This window comes from Myotis brandtii, unplaced genomic scaffold (assembly GCF_000412655.1).
Source record: "Myotis brandtii unplaced genomic scaffold, ASM41265v1 scaffold493, whole genome shotgun sequence".
NCBI lineage: Eukaryota > Metazoa > Chordata > Mammalia > Chiroptera > Vespertilionidae > Myotis > Myotis brandtii.
Genome location: NW_005368827.1, coordinates 1947473 through 1975212, shown reverse-complemented (window position 1 = coordinate 1975212; position 27740 = coordinate 1947473). Strand labels below are relative to the sequence as shown.

The 27740-nt window shown below is 36.8% G+C and overlaps 1 protein-coding gene across 1 annotated transcript in view; it reads right to left on the bottom strand.

Annotated features, from left to right (window-relative positions):
- LRP1B (low density lipoprotein receptor-related protein 1B) overlaps window positions 1-27740 on the bottom strand; it is a 1756854-nt gene that overhangs the window by 1401541 nt on the left and 327573 nt on the right. Inside the window, exon 2 of the mRNA XM_014548045.1 lies at window positions 11611-11733. Coding sequence (XP_014403531.1) covers window positions 11611-11733 — 123 coding nt within the window. The remainder of the gene's footprint in view (window positions 1-11610; window positions 11734-27740) is intronic.

The window sequence follows — 27740 nt, the reverse complement described above, 5'->3', positions numbered from 1 at the left end:
GCATTAATTTGTATCCTGCTACATTGCCAAATTCATTTATTAAGTCTAATAATTTTTTGATGGAGTCTTCAGGGTTTTCTATGTACAGTATCATGTCATCTGCGAATAATGACAATTTTACTTCTTTTCCAATTTGATTTCCATTTATTTCTTCTTCTTGTCTGATTGCTGTGGCTAGCACTTCCAGTACTATGTAGAACAGGAGTGGTGAAAGTGGGCATCCCTGTCTTGTTCCTGTTCTTAGGGGACATGGCTTTAGTTTTTGGCCATTGAGTATGACGTTAGCTGTAGGTTTGTCATATAAGGCTTTTATTATGTTAAGGTATGATCCCTCTATTCCCACTTTGCTGAGGGTTTTTATCAGAAAAGGTTTTGGACTTTGTCAAATTCCTTTACTGCATCAATTGATATGATTATGTGATTTTTGTCTCTCAATTTGTTTATGTGATGAATCACGTTTATTGATTTGCAAATATTGTACCAGCCTTGCATCCCTGAAATAAATCCTACTTGGTCACGGTGTTTGAGCTAGTTTTTTATATTTGATTTTCTTCATGTGGAGATTATGTGTGCTGAACCTATTTCAGCTTCTAGCATCCACAAGTACCCTGCAAACCAAACTATTGCTATTAATAAACAGAGAATGAAAGTTAGAAGCAAAATTTTATACTGAAGCAAGTTTTACCAACAACCTGGCAGTGTATATCCTCATCACAAAGGATGTGACTCATGTTGGGTTGCCCAGGTCCAGTTTATCACGGAACTAAATCGAAAGTGGAAGCCAATACTGGCCATTTATGAATACTTCCTAGGCAGCCAAACAGATCACTGTGGTTACTTGAGCATAAATTAACCTATATTTGATTTTTTTAAATCAGTTTCATTTTTGAGGAATAGCAAATTCTCCTACTTTGTCAAATACTAGTCAAACCTAAAAAGTTTAAAACAACAGCTGTGAATCTGAGATATGTTCTCAGGATTATATCATACGTCAAAAGAGTAATTATCCAAATGCTCTTGATCTAATCACCTAAGGTCTTTAAAAGTAGTTTTTCCATATGGTAGCCAAAGAAGAAGTTAGGGATTACTGGCTTTGAAAATGGATGGGGGCATCTGTCAAGGAATATTGGTGGCCTTTAATTGTTATGAATGTCTGAAGCTGGCAGCCATTATAAATGTGTAACCACAGTCCCATAATCACAATAACTTCACTCAGCCAACAACCTAAAAGAGTCAAAGCAAATTCATCCTTAGACCCTCCAGATGAGAGCACAGCCTGTGGAAAACCTTGATCTCAACCTTGTGAAGCAGGGAACTCATTTGATCCTCCCAAGACTTCTGACCTACAGCACTGGGAGATAGGAAATAGGAGTTGTTTTACATACTACACATGTGGTGATTCATTGCACAGCAGTAGAAAGCTAATAAAAGTCTCCTCATCATAAACAGAGTTATGTTCAACAATGTGTTTTTTAACTTAGTGCGTGTGTGTGTGTGTTTGTTGTGGTTTGTGTATGTGTGAGCAAAATGGTTAAGAAAATATTGTTTTCCACATTCAAATTTTTCATATGCATACACATAAACTTCATATACATGCATATATAAATGTTAACCCATATATCTTTTATAATTGTTAATACAGTCACTTACAAATTCATAAACATATCCTTTCTGGTTAGAAAAATAATTAAAATCCTCTCTCCAATTGTTACTATGCCTGCCTTTCTTTAGCATATTGATCTTGTCATTCCCACTCAATTAAAATTGGATATGTATAAATTTAATAGCCAAGTATACAAATATATGGATGGAGTATATACAGGTGGTGTGTGGTATAATGGAAAGCATCCTGACTTGAATGTAATGTGAGAAGCATGAACATCCTGCCTTTGTCAGGAGGGAATCTTAGTGGAATTTATTTTCTCTGAGCCTCACTAGAAAACTATAACACGACACAGTGTTCATCTGTAGCTCTGTCACTTAATTGCTTTAAGACCTCTAACAAATAACTCCCCTCACGCTTTATTTTTATTATCAGTAAAAGGGGACCATGATTAGTATCCTTGGAAGGGCTACCATTGACTCATATAGTGCCTTCACCCAAATGAGAAAAATTTGTCCCCTTTTCAAGACAGTTCATTTCCATTTGTGGGAAAATATATGCACCTCTGTTGCCTGTGATATCCACATCATCCTAGCATCCTACACAATCCAGTCAACTATACCCAATGTCCTGCTCAAGGTTGTTGTCAGGATCAAAGGAGATAATCCATATAAGAATCATATTGGGGCATCTGGATAATATTAATTATCCATTTTGTGTCGGTAATATCATCATCAACTTAATCATAAATATCTTCTTTAACATGGAAATAATCTCATTTAACATGGAAATAATCTCAGGATAGAAGACTAAATTAGCATAGGCTAAAGCCCTGCCACATGGTGGGGCATGGGAATAAATAGATGAAGAGAAATGCCCGGTAAATACCTCTACAAGATAGTTCCTCAGTAAATAGCTGCTGATTGATTAATTTCTAGTTTCCTTAAAGAAAATCCATATTTATATTGAGAAGTCTGGTACAATGACAAAAATGTCCTCCCTGTTTAAATGAAAAATACATAGCATGTCATTCATTTAAAAAATTGAATCCTATTATATAGTATATAATAAAAGCCTAATATGCAAATCAACCGAACAACAGAAAGACCAGCAGACGACTGGTCGCTATAACATAGACTGACCACCAGGGGGCAGACACTCAATGCAGGTTCTGCCCCCAGCCCACAGGCCCAGGCCAGCCAAGGTGGGTGCCAGTGGGGGCCCCCCGATTACCCCGCCAGTAACCCCGCAGAGGGAGGTGACCAGTGGCAGTGGCGCGGGATGGGGCCAGTGAGTGGGCAGCATCAGACCAGCCAAGGTGGGTGCCAGGGGGGGTCCCGCCAATCACCCCACAGATTGGCCCTGATCGCCGGCCAGGCCTAGGGACCCTACCTGTGCAGAAATTTCATGCACCCGGCCTCTAGTTATCTTATATGTACAAATTTGCAAGTGAAATATAACACAATTCCCCAAAGGGCAATGTACAGAAAGAAATATGGGTTTTTTTTTCACTATCAAATTTCATCTACTTTATAGACTAACCCAGTGATCAATTCAGAATTAAAAATGATAGCAATCTAATATAGATTATGGCAACCTAATATGAGATATTAGTAATATCCATGTTAATATTAATATATATCAGTTATGCATTTCTACTGTCTTCTCAGAAATTAATGGTATGTAAGTCATCTTTTCAAGTTTGTGTTTCATTACCATTACTGCAAAGATGGCCCTCAACTGTACCTCTAACCAGGAGGAAGGGTCATGTAAACCTATTGTTTTAACTTTGGAGCAACCCATCATCCATAAGTACTTGAAGAATATCTGCATTAATCATCTAATGACTTTTCATTTTAAATATATTTCATTTTCATACAAATAGCACTTTCTAAATTGGGTTTTCTTAGAGGGTTATAACCACTAATATAGGGATGGGTCTTTTATTCCATCAGCTTGACTGGTGATTTTATTTCACATGTCTTTAACAGGATTACAATGCCTGCAATTTTAGTGCTGTGATAGTACATCTCTTCAAGGAAAAGGAGGGATTTTTAAGTCACTGCTTTATTCTTATACTGACATAAAATAAATGGAATTTTGTTAGATATAGTACAGAATGCTATATTAGTCTGTTAGGGGTCTCAGAACAAAATACCATAGACTGAGTGGCTTAAGCAATGGAATTTTATGTCCTCACAATTCTGGAAGCTAGAAGTCCAAGAGTAAAATGTTGGATAGAGTTGGCCTCTGTCCTTGGATTGCAGATGGCTACACTCTTCCTGACTCTTCAAGAGTTCTTCCATCTGTACGTACAGGGCTCCAGTGTGTCCTAGTGTTGCAAAATTTCCTGCTCTTATAAGGTACCAGTCAGATTGGAGTAGGACCCACTGTAATGACCTCATTTGGCCTTAAAGAGCTCTTTTAAGGCCCTTTCTCCAAATACAGAAACTTTCTGAGGTGCTGGGGATTTGGAGCTTCAATATATAAGTTCAGAGGGGGCACAATTCAGCCTGTAACAGAGGCTATGATAGGAAGTTAGGATATAGAATTTCTGGATTCCTATTCCATCCTTGTTACCCATTAGTTAAGAGACTCTTTACCAAGCAACTTGTCCATGTCTCAGATTTCTTATTGCTTTAATGGACACAATGCCTGGTCTATATTTCTCAAAAAATAGCTGCAATGACAAAATGACATTTAATAATATTAATGTACATATCCTTAAGACATTATCAAAGTACAAGTACACCTTATTTCTACAATTCTTTTTTGTGAAAGATTAAAATTAGTCTTATGGTTGTAAGCTGAATTCTAGGAAAGTCCTTTACATTAATAATTACTTTTCTCTTGGCAACTCCATCAGAAATGTGGGGAAGTAATTGCTTGTTTGTTTGCTTTCTTCTTTGCAATTGAGTATGCAGTTAAGGGATTCTCCCCTCTTCAACAGAGCTTTTAAGGTCGACCCTTCCCTCACAAGGCTTTTTTTTTTCTTCAGAAAAAGAAAGAGAGATAGAGAGATGAGAGACAGAGAGAGAGGGAGGGAGAGGGAGAGAGAGAGAGAGAGAGAGAGAGAGAGATCTTGTAGGCTGAGGGGGTTGCTATAAGCCACATTTACTGGTATTCTCCAACCTACTCCGCTTTTACCCATTCTCTCATGAACTTTTCTTTTCTCTTCTTTTTTTTTTTTGAGCAATTTCCCCCATACTGAAAATTAGGAAAGCTAATGTTACAAAGATTTTAAATTAAAAATTCAACCCAAAGTCAGTTATGCTGCCTGAATCTGAATAGGGCCAAGATATAAATTATTAAAATGATGACACTTTTCATCCTACTGAAAATTCTATAGTCATGTTACAATAGGGCTTTATATCCTGCTTTCAGGGAAGGATGATGGAAGATGTGAGGGGAGGGAGAAAAAAAAGGAAGACATTGCCATTAAAATAAGTTCTTAGAACACAACATACTTTAGAGCTTAATTTAGCAAAATATGTCATTTTAGAAGCCCTTCTGGAAAGTCAAATGTAAATGTTATACACTGACTATAAAGAATAAAACACCCTCCGGGAAGAAAGGTGCTCACCCAGGAAAGGTAAGAAGCCTTCATCCCCAACCCCAAATGCTAGATTAGCTGGGGATAAATGATGGATTGGACCGTTTCTGAGAAGACTACTTGTTCAGCCTTCAGTATGTCCCTACGGAGCTCTGCAAGAGCACTTGTTTACAGTATATCATCCCTTAAGCCAAGGAGATTTTACTAGAGTTGTCTCTAGAATCCATTCATTTTATTTTACCCCCTTTATTTTACATTATTTCAAAGTTTTTATTCCCTGCAGTTTCCAGTGCAGGCTAAGGGGCCTGAGTCCCTTCTTATCCTGTGACCTGTCTTGTATCAGAAAACCAAATAGCTGTGACTTCTTGAGTAAAGAGCGAGGCCTTTTTTAATGCTGGTCTTGCTTTGCTTCTTGGAACTTCTCAGTTTTATCACCTACACCTCCAATCAAGTTCTTAAACTTGCAGAGACAGACTGCAGAGATGCGTTAGCACATTGTGGGGCAGAATAAAGAGAAATGAGACCTTCCCCCATCCCATTCCCACTGTGCTAGGGAAATGAGTCAATATTAGGCCCTTACAATCCACAATTGTATTTTCCCCCACCTTCATGTCTACCTTCCTATCAACTCTTAAGTGGGAGTCTTTTTATCATTAAAGATGGGTCAGTGTTTTGGTCTCTCTGCTACCAAAATGAAGAGCCTCACAATAAAATGAAGAGCAAAACAAAAAGAATTGAAAGAGACACAAACTGCCCTCCTGGGTCTCACATGCTTTTATTTTAAAGTGTAAGATCATTTCAGCTTCTCTACCTGACAAAAAACTCTGCTTTGGGGTTCTCATATATTAGCTCATTGCACAACGAACTCTAAATCACTACTACTTACAAACAAGGACCACACTTCATTTTACTATTCCTATAGTCTACTTTCAGTGCTCTATTCTACTATGTATGTTTAAAGAGCAATATCTATTTACTAATAATCTCCCACCTTGTTTCTGACCTCTGTCAAAGAAAGCAAGCTTAAAAGGAAATTTCTACCTTATACCTAGGGGAAAGGTCATTATGTGAATATAAGAAGTTCCTTAATATCCTCCTGTCTAAATAAAGTTAAAATCATACAATAGAAACATAATAAAGGCAATAGTCACTCCAAGTAGAGGCACATCTAACCCTAATAACTTACAGCCATTTTCATTTTGTTATAAATGCTGCTATTATTACCCGGGAGACTTGTTATTTTTACTGCAATATCCAATTAGAACGGTTCACTCCCAAAGCCAATGTTTCACAATTCTGTTGGGATAGCCTTCCATGTTTTTCAAATAACTCCATATTTATAAATTAGGTGGCCTATGGGGTCCTCTTAGGACTTTGATCCTTCTTTACCTCAGTATTTCAAGAAAGGAGGACAAGTTCAAATAAATTTGAATTCTGCTTTCACCAATAACAGCCAACTTAGAGGAATACAGAAGGCCCATAAACTCAATTTCCTAAAATGACATAACATCTAAATTTCAGGACTGCAGTGTCAATTAAGAAATATTACTCACTAACATGACTTTCAGGAATGTATTTTAACTTTAGTTAATCAGTCAACGTGGTGTTTTTGTAAGAGTTCCTAGAAAAAGCCTCCTGTCCCAAAATAATCTCTGTACAAAATTTGTCTTAATGTTTAAATGTAATATATCTAATTATTAAAAACTGTTAACAATTTAACTTGAATGTGTGCATGTGGTAAATTAATCCTATTCCTAGTCACATCCTTAGAGAATAAACTCACTTTAAGTAAGAATTGGCTATGGGGGCAGTTAGGACTCTACATAAGAAGACCCTTAGGGCACGGTGCTTGCTCAGAACCCTGAGCATCTGGGATGCAGAATGGGGTGTGCAATAAAGAGGGGATTTGACTATGGACCAGGCATTTTCTAAACACTTCACTATGAGGCAAGTACTATCATGTCCATTGTACAAATGAGGTAATGGGGTCCTAAAAGGGTTAAGTTAGCTGCCAAGGAGAAAAGATATTTGAGAAGGAACTTGACTTGGAGACCAGTAGTTGAGATGCAGAAGCCCGGATCATATGCTAGGGGTGCCACCTCCTATGTAGTGGATGGAGAGGAGAAAAGAGAGTGAAGGGACACTATGGCATATGCTACCTGGTGCCTCTGCCTTCCCAATATCTATTCTCCCCTTTTCTGGCCACCTTTTTTGGGGGGGGCGGGGGGGCGGGGATGGAAGGAGCAACAAGCCCTGTTGAAAATGCTCATTGATCCATACTTCATCTGGTCAGTTCTGGTGAAGCAGATATCTATCAGCAGCACATCCTAACATTGCTTTCTGTGAAAGTTACTGCTTTTCTGTAAAACAGAAATCAGCTAGCACTTGCCTTTTTCCTTTACTTTTCCCCTTCTTTCTGCCTAAAATGGAATCATCTACTGGCAGGGGTAGAGCGTTGATACTGTGGGTGTAAGACTGACAATTCCATGCTGAGGATGGCAGAGCAGAAAGATAGAGAAAGCTGGTGCCATTCGAGATCTGACATTAATACTGAATTTTCCACCTTTTTACTTTTTATGTGAAAAAATATGAACCCCTATTTGGTTAAGCTACTGTTTCTATTCCATGTATTCCAGTGTAATCCTAATAAATAAGGAGAATAAACCTACTAAAATAGAAGAATAAACCTACCTTTTGCGGAAAATACCATATGGCCTGAGTCTGGCACTACATGGTAGTGGGTACACACACAGCTCTATGCCACGTGCTTCCACTGTGAGGCATTATTCTGTTCCCTGTGGTGACTCTACATGGGCACAGACCCACCCTTATAATTTCACAAAGAATATAGTTCATCAATGACATTACAACAGGGGTTAACAAACCACAGCCAGCCAAATTTGTCCTCTGCCTTGTTTTTGTACAGACTATAAGCTGAGAATGTGCATTCTATTTTAAAGCATTTAAAACACAAGAATAATATTCAACAGAGATCACATGGATTCATGAAATCTAAAATATTTACCACCTGGTTCTGTATAGAAAAAGTTTGCTGGTTCCTGCAGAAGGACAGGGCAGAGTCAATGTGCAAATTATCACAACTTTCCAGGTTGCCATTACCCTCTTATAAGGCCATTTTTGTTCTCCTTTGTTGGCCAGTGAGTCATCTATCGAAAATATGATCTATAATTAATGTGCCCGCTAAATAATTTTCTGACTGGGAAGTAGGATAGAGTAACAGGAAGGAAGGAGACATAGCAGCACCAATTCAGTCCTGGCTTAAAAAGAAAGAACCAGTTTAAAGTACATTAAATTCAATTTCTCAGAAAATATCATACATCAGCTGGAGCTGATTGTTGGAAAGGAAGTATCATTAAGCATTCAACAGAAAATCCTAGAAGGAATTAAATGTTGAACACTTCGAAATAAAAGTGCCTTTCAAGAAAATTTTCCAGCCACAGGTGGTCCCAAGCTTTCATTTCACAAATAAATGTCCGCACTTCCCATTTAAATTCTTGTCACACACAACTCGAGACTAACAACCGATCTGAAAGCCCTGAGTCGAAGGATGGTGATTTGATTTCCCTGATTTTCTATTCTCATGTCCTCATAGGGCTTGAAGATGATTAGCCATTTATTTAGACACTTGAAGTTACTTCAAATAATGTGGAGAAATCTAGACTTTCATTTTTAATATAAGGCTAAAGAATACTTGCTCATATCGAATGGTAAATTATAAATTATGAAAGTTATCCGTTTTCATATTTTAGAAACCTCATCTTGGTTGTTCTGTAGGCAGGTTTATTTTCTAAGATTTCAGTCATCAGCATTTCACAACAAAAGCTTTTCTTCTTCCTTGACAATATCCCCCTTTTTTCCTATAAGAATTTTGTCATCATTTCAGAGCTTTTACAATGTTGTAATAAATTCCATGTTGTACTGGTTTTCTTATCATATTAAAGGCGAAGTGGATTTAGGAAAAATAAGTGTATTGCTTCAACTGATTTCATCTAATATTTTGTAGATACACGTACTTCCAGCCAAAATGTATAACATACATTTGTTCATATTCTGAGCACAAAATCACCCTTCCTAAGAATCAGTCTTTATGGTTTTAGATTTCTAGTATTTATCTTTCACATTGAATGTGTACATTAATGTCATAAAATTTGGCATTTTATGGATATCAGTGATGACTGAATGTGAATGATGTAAAACAACCCATTATAAAGCACTATGATTAGAAAAATGGTAATTGTGAACATCTGGGTAGGGAATTTAAAATTCAAAAGTCTTATATGTTTTATAAAGGGTTTTTTCTATCCTTGTCCAGATTTCAATTGGTATTATCTGAAACCATTGATGGGAAACAGGCTAATTACATGTAGATCCAAGTGTGTTGTCCAGATTAAATGTCCAGGTAGAAAAATAGTTACTTCTCTTTCTTTGTTATATGACTACATTGATATAACAATAGTTTTAGTGTTTCCTTTAAGGATATTCAGCAATTTTGATTTTTGAGAATAGAATAAGAATGGCCAAAATAAAGAAATACTTTTAAATCTAATCCATCAAATGTTATTGGAGAAGAAAATAGCTATATACTTAAAAGCTGATAAAAATGTCTTGAGTAGGTAAGAATTTCATTTTTAAAAATGAGCAGAAAAACTTATTTTTTTAACCCACATGCGATTTCTAATTTGAGGCCTCAGTCTGCTGAAGCCCCTAATCTCTGAATTGAAGGACCCACCTTTTCCAAAAACCAAGGTGGTATCTATTTTATGGGCAGGGTGGATATTCAAAATATTTAAGAACATTGTGGTGGAGACACTGACCATTCAGAGCAAATGTCCAATCAGTCAGCTGTCAAACACAACTCTGGTCCACTGATGTGGCCTTGCTGGGTATCAGCCATGTTCTAGAAGCAGGAATTCAGCGAGGGCGGGTAGCAGAGTATTTGTCATTTACACAATTTGACATTTACTCTAAGGTTTTCTCTCCCAGGGCTTTAGTTTTGACCATCCAGGTCCTGGCTCCTGTTCTACACCACAAATCTTCTCCAGTCTGATTCTCTGACTCATCTCACTCTTGAGCACAAAGGGACACCATCAATCTCTATTCTTCACCAGCATCAGTCTAGGTAAGCTCTCCAGTCATTTTTTTCTCAAACATTTTTGCATTGAGCCAAGTACACAGCTCCATAGCATTTCACCTTCAACCTGGCTTTCTTGCATATGGATAGCAAAAATATATCTCATGTTTCTGTAATTTTTCCCCCATCAGGAATTTGTTGGGAGGATCAGGACAGAAATGCAACACTCCAGTACCAACATTCAATAATTATCCTTTTATTCTGATTATGCTATGAAAATCCTTCCAGCTAATGAGGAAAGAACTCCTAGATTACACTTAAAAAGGAGAGGATGAAGCTTAAAAATAATATATATGTCATATACATATAATATTAATCACATATAATATGATTTCATATGGTCAGAGCATTATATATAATCATATTTAATGATTTATTAATAATCATAAATAATGACTTAATAATCATGTATAATATGATTTCATATGGTAAGAGCATTTATTAATAATCATAAAAATTTTCTTTTCACATTACTGTGCTATCTACACCCCTAGGCACAATTATGAGATATATTCCCATTTTTAAACAACTTTATTAAGATAAAATTAACATATAATTCAACCCTTTTAGTATGTAAAATTCAATGTTTTAAAATACATTAACATAACTGTGCAACCATAACTGCGATCCCATTTTAGCATATTTGAATCTCACCAAAAAGAGTGCCCATGGTCATTAACAGTCAGTCCTTATTGCCTTCTACTACATCCCTCATCCATTCTCTGTGTCTATATATTTGCCAATTTTGGATCTTTCATATGAATGACATCATACCACATGCGGTCTTCTGTGACTGGCTCCTTCCCCTTAGCCTTTATCCATGTGTCATGTATGAGTACTTCTTTTTATTGCCAAATAATATTCCTTTGTATGGATTTACACATTTGATTTCTACATTAGAGCTTGTTTTTATTAATCTATTTTTTCTCTTTTCATGCCTATGTGTTCCTCTCACTCAAAGTGTGTGAGATAAATATTTGGAGAGGGTCTTATTCCCTTTTAGTGCTGTGTTTCAAAGGATTATTTTCCTCTTCAAGTCATTTTTCTCTAGGAGTAACACAATCACCTTGAAATAATTAACCTTGCATCTTCTTCCCTACATAAGTCAGTTCCCGCTATGAAATTGCATTTTGTGCTTTCATTCACATAGTCATTTTAAAGGAAACATAAATGAAAAGTTTAGAGTTTCTCGGGCTCGGTGGAAAAAAAGTATCAACTACAACATCAGCCAACCATGAAACAACTGACATTTAGCTTCACATGTAAGGTAAATCTGAATGGCAGGAAAACCTTTCTACTCACAGGTATCTAAAGACTCGTCTGAATCATCAGGGCAGTCAGGGTCCCCATCACACAGCCAGCTCTGGGAGACACAAGTCACATGATCGTGGCAAAGAAATTCACCAGGATCACAGGACTGCTGATCTGAAAATGAAAATGTTTCAAAATAAAATATGACTGATCTGAGCATGAACACAAGAGCAGTACAAAGATGAAATGTGAGAAACCAATACATAAAAAGGTACATGAATGTGATCCACATTTTCTATTCAGCTGCAAAGCTAAGCCAATTATTTTCTTAATTATAGCCACTCTGCTCAAGTCCAACTTATTGATAGAATTGACTTTGATGTAGTCTCACACAGTCTGTTCTGGAAATTGTTATGAATTCTGTTTATGTTTATGACTAGCGGTTTTGTCATACTGGATAAGGCACATAGAATCCCACCAAGTGAGTTTATAGATGTTGACATTTTGAACACAGACATTTTTATTCCTCCTCTGCTCAAAAAAAACACCTGTAATAAATGATAACTAGTGTACCTAAACCGAAACTCTGCGTGTTTAGTTCTTAACTTTCCATACTAATGCCATAGCTTCATGTCTCTACACTAATTAGATGCCCAATCTCATAATATTTTCATGTCCATTTTGCTAAAACTTTCCAGGTGACAGCTTCGGCTGCTGAACAGCAAAAGTGATAGTACACTTCCATAAAGTTTTGCTGTAACTCAGATTTCTACACTCGGTTGCATCCAAAATGCCCATTATGTTCCCTTTATGTTTTAGAATATTTAGGGCCTTCTTCATATCCTAGCAAACTCATCAGATGTTGTTTCTTTGCAATATACTTACTTATACTTACTTATACACGATAAATCAATTCAATAAAATATTTCATTTTTACATTTTAACTGGAAAATAAACATTTCTTAAAATAAATGACCTTCAAATGCAATGGAGTGCTGACAACACCTTAGTCCTTTGATACCACTTACACTTTTGTTATGTATATACAGGGATGATTAAATTATTTTTAAAATCCATAAATAAATAGGTATTTCAATATATATCAAATGAAATTTATAAGTGATATGAAAACATTGAACCATAACTTAATTGGCACTTTTACCTCAGAAATTACAAAAGAATGATGATCTTCCATGCAATGGTTTGATAAAATATGGTATACCTTTCCTTTCTCTTCCTCAATGTCTTTCCTCCCATCACAACATAATTTTCAATAAATATACATTACAAACCCACATCTTTAATCTATAGACATTGGTATAAACTATAGATATGTCCTGAAAATTAATATTATCTTATCCTATTATATTTTCAACACACTTACCATCAATGCCACACTCCATACCACTGCTATCATATTGCTATTTTTTACATAAAACAGTTAAGTTCTTGATTATATTCTGTATTTGGCCCTAGACTCAGTGCTAAACAATCAAAGATTCTTTGCCTTCAAGGATCCAGCAGACTACCATGCCAACAGATCCAGGAATTAAAAAAAAAGTATTTTGTATACAAAAAGTTGCCAATTAAATGATAAAAAAAATAGCTGCTAAAAGGAGAGACCACAAAGTAGAAAGAGATAGAGATGAATCAAAAAATAGTTTTGGGATGTAAGCATAACTTTAAAGATGGGAAGGCTATGAATAAATAAATGAAGAGTAAATATGACACTCCTGACAAGGATGTGAAAAAAAATTGCTAAGACAGTAACTATTAAATGTATTTGAGACAAATAAAAGTTTTCTACTAAAATTAAGATGACATTCAGGTTATATAATCTGGGTTTTCTCCACCAAACATTATGTCACATGTATAAGTGTGTTCCAATGCTAAGGGACGGCAACTTAAATGTTGCTTAGAAAGTCCCATAATTTCTACAGTTCATAACAGGATAAAACTCAAATTATTTTGCTTATAAAGAGATGCTATAATTTATCAGCAAACAAGGACGAGTTCTGATAGTATAGAAAAATTTAGTAATAATTATACCCAGACAAAATGTATAAACCAAGTCTGTCCCCAAAAAATCAGAATACATTTTCAATGTACCTATAGCTACTGTGCATTTGATGTATGATCTCAAATGCCAAGTTTTCTCTTCCTTCATTCCTCCCAAACTATAACAAATTGCTATGAGGAGAGGGGAAAAGAGATAGTACCTTACTAAACGCCATTGCACAGTGCCTGACTCAGTGAATAATCAATAACTACTGACTGGAAGTAAAAAGAAGTAAAAAGAACCATAAAGAACAATTTATCATGTTGGAAAATAGCACCACAAAAACATAGGTCAGGGTCAGTAATGAAGGACCTTGATTACTGTAGAAAGCATTTTGCAGATCATTTGAAGCCATGAAAAAGTACTTAAGAAAGGATATTTATTATAAAATATGGTACAAATTCGTGTGTAGGCTATTGTAATTATCTAGAGACAAGTTCAAGATGATTGAGCTAAAGTAGTAGGAACTAAAATGAATATTCTGCTCCACATAGTGTAAGAGTTAAAATTGATGAATAAAATGGTTGAAAAGCTTAAAGATGACTCAAAGTAAATAGCCTCAGAAACTGATTAGATAGTATCTCAAAACCAAGGTAGGACATAGAAAAAAAACTCTGTGTTTGTGCGTGTGTGTTTAAATGTGCAGTCATGTGGGCATAAAATAATAATAGTAGAGATAATAGAGGAAATAATTAATTTATTTATAGTGCTTTTTAGCTAAAAAAAATGCCACCTCCGATATCTTAATTTGTACATTTATTTCTTTTCTTTTTTTTAAGCAATTATTATTGAGCTTCTACTACTAGGCCCTGCAGATACAATGGTGGGGGGAAAACAAAGGAGAAGTTCTTGGCATCATGGGGCACATTATAGTGGGAAACAAAAACAATCTAAATGAGTTAATTGTATAGAATATTAGGAATAAGCCCTATGGAGAACAGTAAAACAAGATGGGGATTAAGTGTTGGAGACCGGAAGGATGGAGGTAAATTTCAAATAAGTTAGAGAATCTGTCAGTGAGAAGGTGACATTTGAATAAAGGCTTATGGAGGTGAGAGTGACATCCATTTGAATAAAAGGCCATGGGCTAAGCACTTGAAGCAAGAGGGAGCTCAGCAAAGTAAGGAAAACTGAGGAGGGCAGAGTGCTGGGAAAAATGACAGGATGAAAAACCGAAGTCAGGGATTCGGGGAAGATGGGGTTGAGGGTGGCACATGAAGGTTTTGAGTTTTGCTAAAAGCCAAGATGGGAAACCATTGGAAGGTTCTGAGTAGAGAGACACAATCTAAATCACTTTTTGTTAAAGGTTCACTCTGTCTACTGCATTGAGAATAGAGTACAATGAAGTGGGAAGATCACCGAGGATGTTATTGCAGTAACAGGTGAGAGAGATGGTTGTGTGGGCAAGTGTGTTGGTGAAATGAAGTTTCACGACAGTATTTGATGAGGAAACTGAAGTCAAATACCTTGCTCACCATTTCATTACATGTCAAAATCTTGAATTCAGGTTTTGACCTCAAATGTATTACTTGCCAACTGTTTTTTTTAATATCCTGAGTATGATGTATTTGGGAGACATTCAAGTATAAATATGCAGCCTGGCCAGTGTGGCTCAGTGGTTGAGTGTCAGCCTATGAACCAGGAGGTCACAGTCCAATTTCCGGTCAGGGCACATGCCTGGGTTGTGGGCTGGTCCCCAGTGTAGGGTGTGCAGGAGGCAGCTGATCAATGATTCCCTCTCGTCACTGGTGTTTGTATCTCTCTCTTCCTCTCCCTTCTTCTCCAAAATCAATAAAAATATATATTTTTAAAAAGAATAAATATGCATTAGACAGTGATATATTTAAGTCTGAAATTCAGGAGAAGCATCAAAAGTGGAAACACAGAACAGAACTGAAACTGTAAGAAGACAGTGAAAACATGGGAATAGGTGTAGGTGAAATTAAAGTGGGGAATTAGTGTGTGTGTGGGAGAGAGAGAGAGAGAGAGAGAGAGAGAAAGAGAGAAAGCATAGGTCAAGCAAGGAGACAGAGAAGACAAAGTTTAGCCAGAAATAGGAAAGGAGAAGGGCAAGGGGAAGTAGATTCATTAAAAATATGTGGAATTTCAATAACTGGATTGAGGAAGGGGATCACTGGTGACAAAATTCAAGTATGATGAGTTCTGAAAAGATGGCATAGACTTGCAGGCTGAGGTAAAGGTCCCACTGAAGAAAGAGAGAGACTGGAGGCTCAGGAAGGATATGAAAGTGAAGCCCTTTCCCAAGGAAAACTCATGGGGCTGCATGAGAACCTAAACAATACTGGGAGCAAAAAAGAAAGGATAAAAAAAAAGATAAATTATTAGCTGGTAGGAAATAAAATTAAGGTGTTCTTACATGGTTTTTGTATTCTCAAAGAACTGTACACCAAGACTTTTGGAATTTGAGGGAGTAAAATTGGAAAAAGTGGTAAAGATTTAGAATGACTGCTATGGGGAACTGGAATGGAATCAACTAGAAATTTGGTGAAGGATTTCTCTCTAAGGCTAAAGAGGATCCAGCTAAGATTGAAAAGTATATATTTGACAGTTGAGTGTTGTGTTCATTTTATTTTGTATTAATATCAAATTGTTCACCTACATTAGGCCATGGATACAGAATAATCCCCTGGGAAAATCCAAGAAGAAAGTCCCTTTGGAAAATACACAAATTACCCATCCTCATTAGGTATTCTTATGTATCCATCACTAATCGATCATGATTCAAAACTTTTTTCCCCCCAGAGGTAAGATAGACCTATAGGGATTTACCTACTGAGTCTATATTATCAGTTTGCAAAGCAAGTTTCAACTTTTAAAGACAATTTACATTGTTGCATTTTGGGAAAAATTTTTTATTATTCCTCTGAGAAACAGCCATTAAGAATAGCTTCCTGCCCTAACCGGTTTGGCTCAGTGGATAGAGTGTTGGCCTGCGGATGGGGGGTACCAGGTTCGATTCTGTTCAAGGGCATGTACCTTGTATGCAGGCACATCCCCAGTAGGGGGTGTGCAGGAGACAGCTGATTGATGTTTCTCTCTCATTGATGTTTCTAACTCTCTATCCCTCTCCCTTCATCTCTGTAAAAAATCAATAAAATATATATTTTTTAAAAAGAATAGCTTCCTACAACCCACCTAATTTTTTCAACCAAATATTCCATTTCCCGTCAGTTTTTAAAAGCACTGATTATAGGATTCAAATGAATGGATGTTCAGTATTTCAAGGTGATTATTTTAAAATATATTCACTGGATTGAGTTCCTGGAATCAGAAGCTCAATATGTTGTGTGTGTGGGTATGTTTCATTCATCCTATTTTATGCTTCATGCTACACTTCTGAGATAGCCACACTAATCTTATTTTAAATGTCTTCCTATTATGTGAAACACAATGTTATACACTGTAATTAAAACAAGAAGCTTACAAGAAAGTGCAGCCAGTTTCACTTACATCCCTAAGGAAGAAGATCAAAGCTAGTACCATGTCTATCTCTTAATAATAGCCTTTTACAACCGAAAGACATGAAAAGATTAAGACAATCATAGCCTATGGAGTTTACTGAGTTTAGATTCATCCTGGCATGAGAAAATCTTATTATGATAGCCCTGCTGCACCTATAGGAAACATCTAATTACTTCTTTTAGTAAAATTTGTAATATTATTTTCGGAAGTAGGATAGAAGTAGTCTTTGCTGAAAGACTTAAATACATGGGTTGCCACAGACTAGCTAACTTATCTTTTTCGTTGTAATATGATGAATTGCTAATTTTGATCTTTAAGATAAAGAACTGTAAAAATCAAACACTAAAACTAGTATCTGTCAATAAGGGCCTATTGAATAACTATGTAGCCTACAGCTCCTTGAGCATTTTACCATAATTAATTTATAATAATGCTATGCCATTTCCCTTAGAAGTTGACATTTTATGTCCTATTTAAATACTAATGAGAGTGTTAGTTTATCAACAAATTGCCTACTAATGCATAACAGGACACTACAGGGACATTTAAAGGAAATATAAATAATGAACTCTGGTAGCTAATTACAAATTAAAGGCAAAGGAGGGGTATAGTCCCCATTTAATATCTGAATCCATGAGGAGTCTGATATTGATCCTAGCTAAGTTAAAGAATAGGTACAACTTTTGCACATGGTAAGTATTAGGGAAATGCTGTATAAGGTTTTCAGAACTTAGTTAACATCAACAATAGTTATTTAATACATCTATATCTCATTTAACTTAAACATAGGATGGCTAATTAAAATATACCATTTATAACTGCTAAGAGAGAAATATGGTTATATTCTCTTTCTTCTCATATGTAAACAGGCAATCAGTCATTACCAGGAGAACAGAATTCTTATAGAGATCTACAGAATATATTACTAATGTATCTTCAAATTTTGATAAAGCTCCTATAAGTTAAAGGAATGATGTTAGTTGTCAAGCATCAAAAATTACCTTATTTTTTTCTTTATATTCACCTATTTCAAAAAACGTGCAAATGTAGAAGAAGAATAAATTCCTCAGAATTCTATTTAGTTTTTTTTTTCATAATATGGTTGAAGACATTTTGTTCCGATGCTTTCTTTTGCTACCTTTTCACCACTCAGCATATTTTTAGTTCTCCATACTGTTCTATTCACTTTCCTAAATATATCATTTCCGTGTCTTTACTGTTTATTCTTTTGCTTAGAATGCCCTTTCCCATACAACACAAGTCTAGTCCTTTTCTAATTTTTAATGACATTTCAGTTCCTTTAATCAAAACTTCCCACAATAAACTTTTTCTTCCTCCATCACTGGTTCCATCACCTTCTACTCAAATCACCACAATGCTCACATTTTAGTTTACTGTGTATTATAGCTCCTGGATGAAGAGCTCCTGAAGGCCAGAGAGTCCTTCCTAGCCTTCGTATTTTCTCCTGAAAAGGTGATTTCAATGAAAAAAATAAATTTTATGTAAAGAATTATATATTCTTTTTAGAAAGAGAGGGAGGAAAGAAAAACCCAAGCATGTTCTGCATTTTTATCAGAATAATAAATAGCTTTATTTAGTTAATCACCAAAATAAAACTAAGTTCTCCCAAGGTTAAATAAAATACCCTGAGTAGTAAAGATTATACCATATAAAATTAAAGCCTCCATGCACACTAAAAATCAAACTTGAGAGAGATTGTGTTATCCTCCAGAGTCTCTTAACTACACTGAAAATTACACTTTTACAATAGCTGGTTGCACAATGGTAACTTAGCTGGATATGTTAATGATAGGTGTTTTTTTTTTAAAGATAATTTCTTAGGAATATCATCACTTTAAGTGTAAGATAAAAATGAAACTCACCATTTAAGTCCATGTTTAATAGCAATACAAAAACATATTTGAATTATTCACATTTTGGGAGGCTGGAGTGGGAGAAGTTAGGTAAAATGTGGTCAAACCTGCCAGTTTCAGTGTACCAAGGAATATATCTCCTTCATAAAATGCATGGTGTATTAAAAATAAACTTTATTATATAAAATAGGATTATAATTTGTGGTATCATTTATTTATGCTAAATTCAGCCTTTATTAAAAACCCACCCAGGCTTAAAGGGGCAATTAGTAATGAAGAGTAACCATACTTCAATGGTAACACGATTTTTAATTAATAATTCCCATTGTCTTGCTGGATCATTATTGATAACTTAGAAAGTTAATTAATCAAACTATAGACATATGTGCTCACATAAAATATGTATACATGTTCTTGTACTTTAAAATTAGTAGACAGCTCTGCCTAGTGCTCTGTTATCACAGAAGCTAAGACTGATTAAGAGAGACCATTCAAATGTTTGAATAAGAGTCCTGTAGTGCACTAAATAAGGGCAACCCCCAAATGACAACATGCTAATTCCAAGAACCTGAGAATATATACACAGTACAAGGGACTGGGCAGATGTGATTAAGTTAAGAATCTTGAGGCTAGGACAGTAGCCTGGAATACTCAAGTGAGCCCAATGCAATTAGGAGGGTTCTTATAAGAGAAAAGTCAGAAAGGAGAGAAGACATGGACACAGAAGCAGAACTGGTGCGATTTGCAGATGCCAAGAGCCAAGAGACAAGGAATGTGGGCAGCTTCTCAAAGCTGGAAAAGTCAAGAAAATGAATTCTCACATAGAACCTCCAAAATAACTCAGTCCTGTAGATACTATTTAGGCTTCTGACCTCCAGAAATGTAAGATAACAAATGTGTTGCTTTAAGGCACTAAGTTACAACAGCAACAGAAAACTAATACCAGGCCCCCATCTCACAAACACATATCACTTTTGTAAGTCTGATTAAATGAGCAGGAAATAAGCAAGCTGCCAACTATTTTACACTAATTTAAAGGCTTTTTTCTCCTAAATCAGTTTCTGTTAGTTTCAACACTGTCTACTCATATAAAACGCCTTTTATTTCTCCTTGATGTCAAATGACAGTCAAAATACATCTGCATAGTACTGAAGCCAGCAATAATGCCTAGAAGCACATAATAGGGTTTTATAAAAACACCCCATAAATGTTCAGATAAATGACACCCTTCAATGGGAAATACATGAATTGAGAAGTGAGTGTGTATATTCTTATGAGATGAGAAAATGCAAAACTATATATCTTTCTATTATGGAAAAATTATAGTTAATTATATATTTTTATGCTTTCTGTTGGCTACCAAATTTGCAATCATCCCATGCCTTATTAGGCACCAAATGTCTTTAGTGCTGCAAATGGCAGTTCGTACTCACAAAAAACATCTTATATAAAACTAAGACAAAATTGAAAATTTAAAGAAGTACATTATCCCCAGGAAGAAACTTTGCTCATTTATCATTTCTATCATAATGAACAAATGAAAAAGTATCACCGTAAACATTTCAAATCCAATCTGACATTTAATTTTCAAGAAGAACGTTTTTTTCCTTGATCATTTAAACATTCATAGGCTCCTTGTTTTATTAGGGCAGTGATATGGAAAATTATAAGGCACTCCGCAGAAACCTGTTTGAAACTAAGAAACAAGTTAAAACACCAGGATAAAAAAACCCTGTCCTTTATTTAGCAAGAAACAAAATATATATATATATTTTCAGTTGAATGACACTGGTACATTCAATATGGTTGCCTTGAGTTATATTATCATTAGACAAATTCTTTTTAGTTCTGTGTTCTTTTCTAAAATTGCAGTAGGAATGCTCTATTTTTTTTACCTGCCCTTTCTCAAAAGCCCACTGAAACGACTATGCAGAGTTATTTCATATACTACATTGTTAAGAAAGAGGAACATTTTGACAGTTTGCCTTCTTAAATTTAAAAGAAAAAGCCTAAATTATTGACATTTCTTTGCAAGTTCTATTCTCTAAATCCCATGTGATCCTCATCCCACTCCCAGGGGGTATCAAAATTCACATCTTTTTTCTCATCTCTAGGCTTAGTGAGATATGAAGCAGATGGTTAGGCTTTGGCTGTTTCGGGGATGCTGCAAGATCTCCTCCTATTCTTTATGCTGTGTTTTAACCATTAATGGTTCTTCAAAGACTATAATTTTACATATCTCATGTTCCTACTTTAAGTTTAAAATATATTTTTCAATCAAATTTTTTCCTATTTTAAAATACTTTAAACATAATCATTTAGTTAATACAGTGGGGCCTTGACTTACGAGTTTAATTCGTTCCGAGACCGAGCTCATTAAGGAGCTCCTTAACTCAAATTACTCTGTCAACTCAATGCAAAAAATCAGCTGAAAGACAGCTGGTATCTCAAAAAACTCGTTAGTCGGTACACTCGTAAGTCAAGGCCCCACTGTACTCATTTATCGTGAACCAAGATAGGCACCGAGAATATAATGAGATAACAGGATTTCTACATACACGTTGCTGAGGGGTAGGCAAACATAAAAATACTTACAATCATGGAAGCAGGTGCTACTGTGGGTGTATCTGGAGTGTTGAAAGAGCACTGAGAATGGAGCAGCTCCTGCTGCAGACAGACAGCTGAAGTTGGGGGTCAAGATGGGGACAGGGCATGCAGAAAACAGTTACCTATCCAACAGGTATTCTTACCTCTTTTGGAAAATCCCACTTCCCACTATAGAGGCAGGGAAAGCCACGTGCTTGCTTTCCCAGTCTGTCTTGCAGCTAGGATGTGGACCCCAATGTTGACTAATGACAAAGGAGGTATGGAGACTGCTAGGACTCCCTTGGGAAAGGTTTTCTTTTAACAACAACAAAGGAGACTTGATAGGAGAAGCAAGATCTCCGGCATTGCTTTAGGTTATGAGCAGTTGAAGCCTGGGGCAGTCACAGACATTTTGAGAGCATGAGGACAAATAAGCCTGAGGATAAAGGCCAACACAGTGAGGATGGCAAAGTGGAAAGATGCCCAGCACCTCGGTTTTGGATGATATTGTGGGTTACTCAGAGATGACCCTGACCCACATCCCACTAATCCAGTGGTTTTCAACCTTCTGGCCCTTTAAATACAGTTCCTCATGTTGTGACCCAACCATAAAATTATTTTCGTTGCTACTTCATAACTGTAATGTTGCTACTGTTATGAATCGTAGTGTAAATATCTGATATGCAGGATGGTCTTAGGCGACCCCTGTGAAAGGGTCGTTCGACTGCCAAAGGGGTCGCGACCCACAGGTTGAGAACCACTGCACTAATCTCTAGACACTGTGTTACTTTATGTGATAAATATCCTTTTTACTTAGCCATGGTATGTTGAATAATATCACTACCAATCATAAGTAACTGATACAGGTATCAGGGAAGCTTCCCAGAAAATGTGTTTTTAAAATCATTTTAATAAAAGAACACAAGATTGCCAAGCTGACTAGTAGGGGGTGGCAAGTGAAACAAAAGGAAGATGACATAGGGAAACCATGCATACAAATGGAACACCAAGTTATTCAGGTAGCTGAAGTTTAGTTTATGTTTCAAAGATTGCCTAGAATATAGCTTTAACATTCACGTTGTTAGCCTTGAATATTGTCTATATTTTAATATGCTCTGCATAACCATTCAGTAAGATTCCTTACTCTTCATTAAGTTGCTAGATTTTTGAAAATACATTTTTGTGAGAAGATAATAAAATGATACCACAAATTGTAGTAGTTATTGAATGTTCACTATATGTCACATGCTAAATTAAACAATTTGTATATTGTATTTCATACTAATTAAAATATGTTACTTGTATCTTACAAATCAGACCCTTTAGAAAGTAAAATGACTTTCTTAATATCACCCCACTAGAAAGTGGCAAGATCACAAATACTCATCTGACTGACACAAAGCCTGCTCACATAACCACTAATTGAATTTTTCTCAAATTGGGAATTACTGGCATTTTGAAGAGCAATGATTTTTGCATCAATAGTATATTTAGCACCACTGACCTATAGGCATTAAATGCCAGCAGTACCTTTAAATCATTATAGCCCAAACCACCTCACAAATATATGTGTGTGTACTGCAGGTACTGTACGAAAGAAACCTACTGGGAATTCATATAAACTATTAGTATTCACTCTACTTTAAACTGCTGATATTTTGTGCCCACCTTATTCTTCCAAACTAGGTCTCAATGCTTCTCAAGCCTTTCCCATCTTCTGGCTGATCCCTAAAATTCCATGTTTTACTCACAGATATATAAAGATAGCAGCTATCCCTGGAAGAACTGGAACTTTGCTTATCATGTATTTACAACCTAGTGAGTAAAGGTAAAAGGAAATCATTTATGGGCATGTGGCAATCATGAAGGTATGCCCCAGATGAAAAGATTGAATGAAGAACGGAGGTTGGAAGCACCATAGGCACACACCTTTCATGATATTGTGAAGAATTTTCTTCCCTAATATTCTCCATAATCAAAGGCATGGAGTACATGAACTTTCTAGCTCCTTTCATTTTATATCCATGGTCAAACAAGTGTTTAAAATGTATGAAAATACACTAGGGGGGGAAAGAAGGATGGTGAGATAGAACTTTTCATAGAGTGGCTACCCTTTTGTAGGCTGATGTCTAACCCCCAAACTCTCATGAGAAGAGGATCTCCATTAGTTAACATCATAGAGGACAAAGGTCTAACAAGGTGAGCTTGTGTTATTTGTGAAACATGACTAAAAGTTCAAAGGGTTTCCTAAACATAACTATAAGTAACAGATAATTAAGTACTTCTCTACAGTAGACACATGTCATGAAAATTTAAATCAATCTTCATAAAAGTAATCATTGAAGATCAAAAGAAAAGTTCTAATGTAACATTTGAATGTTGATAGAAAATTAGAAAAGGTAGCCATGGGGCGGGGGGGCAAAAGAAATACAAATTAAGCCTCATAATGTTTTCAGGAAGAGATATAAATGCATACATTTTCTTACATTATACCAATGCATGTTCTTTTTTTTCCACAATTAAGAAATTATTGAGAAACAGTATACTTTAATCTAACAAAATACGCGTGAAGTCATGTTACCAGACTATGAATTAGAATATTATTGTTTTCTGTAGTGCAAGTTGTGGTGATATTTAAATTGCAGAGGTTATATTTAATTAAAGTATGAGAAAATAGAGGATAATCAAAAAAGCTAAAAAGCAAATATTTTGAAGTTTACCACTTATAGACAATAACTATTGAATTAAAAAAATTATAGGCTTTTCTATATAGAGTTTATTTCAATATTCATCATACTTTTTTAAAAAAATGCACACACACACACACACACACACATACACACTAAACCTTTGCTTCTCAATCAACTTATACATACAATGGATCATTAAATTATGGTCGTTTTATTTCCTATTTCAAACATAGTGAGGCCGGAATTTTAGGGGGAACGTAGACAGGATTAGGGATTTATTAGAATTGGGGTCCATGGAAAAACACCGGGCTGCAGACTAGAAGGTACATTTCCATCTCCTAGTGGAAGCCAGGTGCAGTTACATCTCCAGAAGACAAGGGAGCAGCACCAGTTGCATTTACATAAGACAAGGGAACTGGAAGTAGCCAGGAAAGGTCTATATTTACAAAATAAAGAGAAGGAAGTCCTTCATTCAGAAGAAGAAGAAAGCCCAGAGAAATGGAAGGACTATGAGGGAGGAGGGCCTTAGGAATCACTATAGTAACCAATTCGAAGGGGAATATTGACCAGTCAGAGGGGATATCAGGACACAGGAACTGAAGTCTTTGTAAACCATAGGGAAAAGGAACTCAGTGGGACCCTTTTCCCCCACCCTACGGGGGAGTCCGTTCTGTGGGACTCTTCCCACTCCCTACGTGGGAGTCTGTACTTGTTCTTCAATAAATCTCCCCCTTTGCTATACCACTTTCTGTTTGTGGATTCATTCTTCGATTCCTGCAGACAAAGAATCTGGGTTCCAGTCCAAAAATTCGGTATCAATAGCTATAAAATCTCATCTTTTCTTCCATTCCTATTGAAACATCCAAAATTCAAGCCAGGAGCCTCTCTTGCCTGGGGCCCCACAGCAGACTTCTCTGCATTAAGTTTTAAGTCCTTCTGATCCATTCTCCACAGTATGATTCACTTTTAGACTGCAACTGGTCATTTTAAAGCCCTGCTTAAATTCTTTAAGAACTGCCCTAGCCGGTTTGGCTCAGTGGATAGTGTGTTGGCCTGTGGACTGAAGGGTCCCAAGTTCAATTCAGTTAAGGGCATGTGCCTCAGTTGCAGGCTCAGTTGCAGGCTTGGTTCCCAGCCAATCAACATGTCTCTCTCACATTGATGTTTCTCTCTATGTCCCTCCCCTTCTCTTCCACTCTCTCTCAAAATCAATGGAAAAATATCCTCAGGTGAGGATTAACCAAAATTTTTTTTCAAAAAAAACTTAGAATTACCATAAATGTCCAACCTTAGTAAATATATTGCAAAGAATCTTCAGGATTAAAGCCATGTCCACTATTTCCCCACTCACCTCCAAAAATCAGGGCTCTAGTGCAAACTAACTTATTTTTGGTCTTTACTACAAAATTCATTTTCTTGTCTCAGTGCCTTGACAGATCTCTGCCTTCTGCTTAGATTACTCTTCTCTCCCCACCCATTTCTTTGAGCAAATCTACCGTGTGTCTCAATTTAAAAATCAGATATTCTGGGAGATCTGATTCAATGTGGTTTTCAATAGTATTTTGTATTTCTGTTCTTATGATACTAATCATAGTTTGCTCTCATGCCTTGTTTAGTTATCTACCTTTCTCCCTACCAGTGGTCGGCAAACTGCGGCTCGGCAAACCACGGCTAGCGAGTCACATGCAGCTCTTTGGCCCCTTGAGTGTGGCTCTTCCACAAAATACCAGCTTTTCCACAAAATACCGACTTCTGTGCATGGGCCACGAAGTTTCAATCGCACTGTACGTGTGCGCCTGCGCGTGGTATTTTGTGGAAGAGCCACATTCAAGGGGCCAAAAAGCCGCATGTGGCTTGAGAGTCGCGGTTTGCCAACCACGGCCCTAGACCATAGGCTTACATAGGAACTATCAGTCTCTGAGAAATATATAAACTCATTAAGTATTTATTGCAATAAGCAAAGAAATTGAAATAATGAAAGCATATTTGAAATTAGACATATTATGAAATTTGTATGGCTTTAGTAAAAATTATATTCCTAAATCAGTTTCTCACGTATAAAACAATACTAATAGTATAAACTTCATGGCTGTGTTGTAAAAATTATATAATATTATATGTGAATTGTTAACAGTTTGTGGCATGCACATTGTAACACTCAAAAAATGAAGGGTATTATTATTTATTAGAAGCCCAATGCACAAAATCCATGCGAGAGTAGGCCTTCCTTCCCCCAGCTGCTGGCACCGGCTTCCCTCTGGCACCCAGGACCTAGGCTTCCCTCACAGCTCCAGCTTTGTCCCAAAGGTCATATGGAAGGATGTCTGGTCTAATTAGCATATTATGCTTTTATTATTATAGATTATAAATAAAATTAATTTCATCTCTTCAGTCCTCCAAAGCATATTAACTTTGACTAGTTAAAACAGCATCAATGATTTCATTGGTCAAACCACTATTCAAGGAATACTAAATCTTACTTTTTTTCTCCCCTGGTTCAATGACACCACACTGGAAACACTGGCAATGGACACATTGATGGTACCGACATCTTGGCCAATAGTAAAGTCCTACCTATACTTCCACTGTGATATTCTTTTCTCATTCTCATATGTCTTTAGGTTCTTGACCAGGATTTTCTCCTCCATATCTACATTAATAAAGGACAAACATGCAAATTGACCATACCTTCAATATGCCTTAAGGCACGCCCATCAGCCAATCAGAGCGACTATATGCAACTTAACCCAACCAAGATGGCAGCCGGCAGCCACAGAGCTGGAGCAAGCAGGAGGCTTGCTTGCTCCAGTGATGGAGGAAGCCAAGCTTCCCAGCCTGCCGCGGACAGCTCTGAGCTCCACGCAAAGCAACAAAGTTACACTTATAGAAGATAAATAAACCCAATACCTGCTTTCAGCCGGCCATGGCCATGGAGCTGGAGCGAGCAGGAGGCTTCCCTCCTGCCCACTCTGGCCGGCTCTGAGCTCCTGTCAAGGCTACAAAGTTTCAATTATAGAAGGTAAATAAATCCCAGAATAAAAAGAAAAAAAGGAGAGGCTGGGAGCTTTCATCGCGGGGGGGCTTGGCCAGCCTGAAAACAGCCATCAGCCCCTCACTCAGGCTGGCCAAACCTCCATGGGGTGAGGGTCCTCACTTGGGGGGGGGCTTGACCAGCCTGCAAACAGCCATCAGCCCCTCACCCAGGCTGGCCAGGCTCCCCAGTGGGGACCCCCACCCTGAAGGGGCTGTGACCAGCTGCAAACAGCCATCAGCCCCTCACCCAGGCTAGCCAGGCACCCCAGTGGGGACCCCCACCCTGAAGGGGGTGTGACCAGCCTGCAAACACTCATCAGGCCCTCACCCAGTCTGGCCAGGAACCCCAGTGGGACCCCCACCCTGATCTGGGACACCCTTCAGGGCAAACCAGCCAGCCTCCGCCCATGCACAAGGCCTCTATCCTATATAATAAAAGGGTAATATGCAAACTGA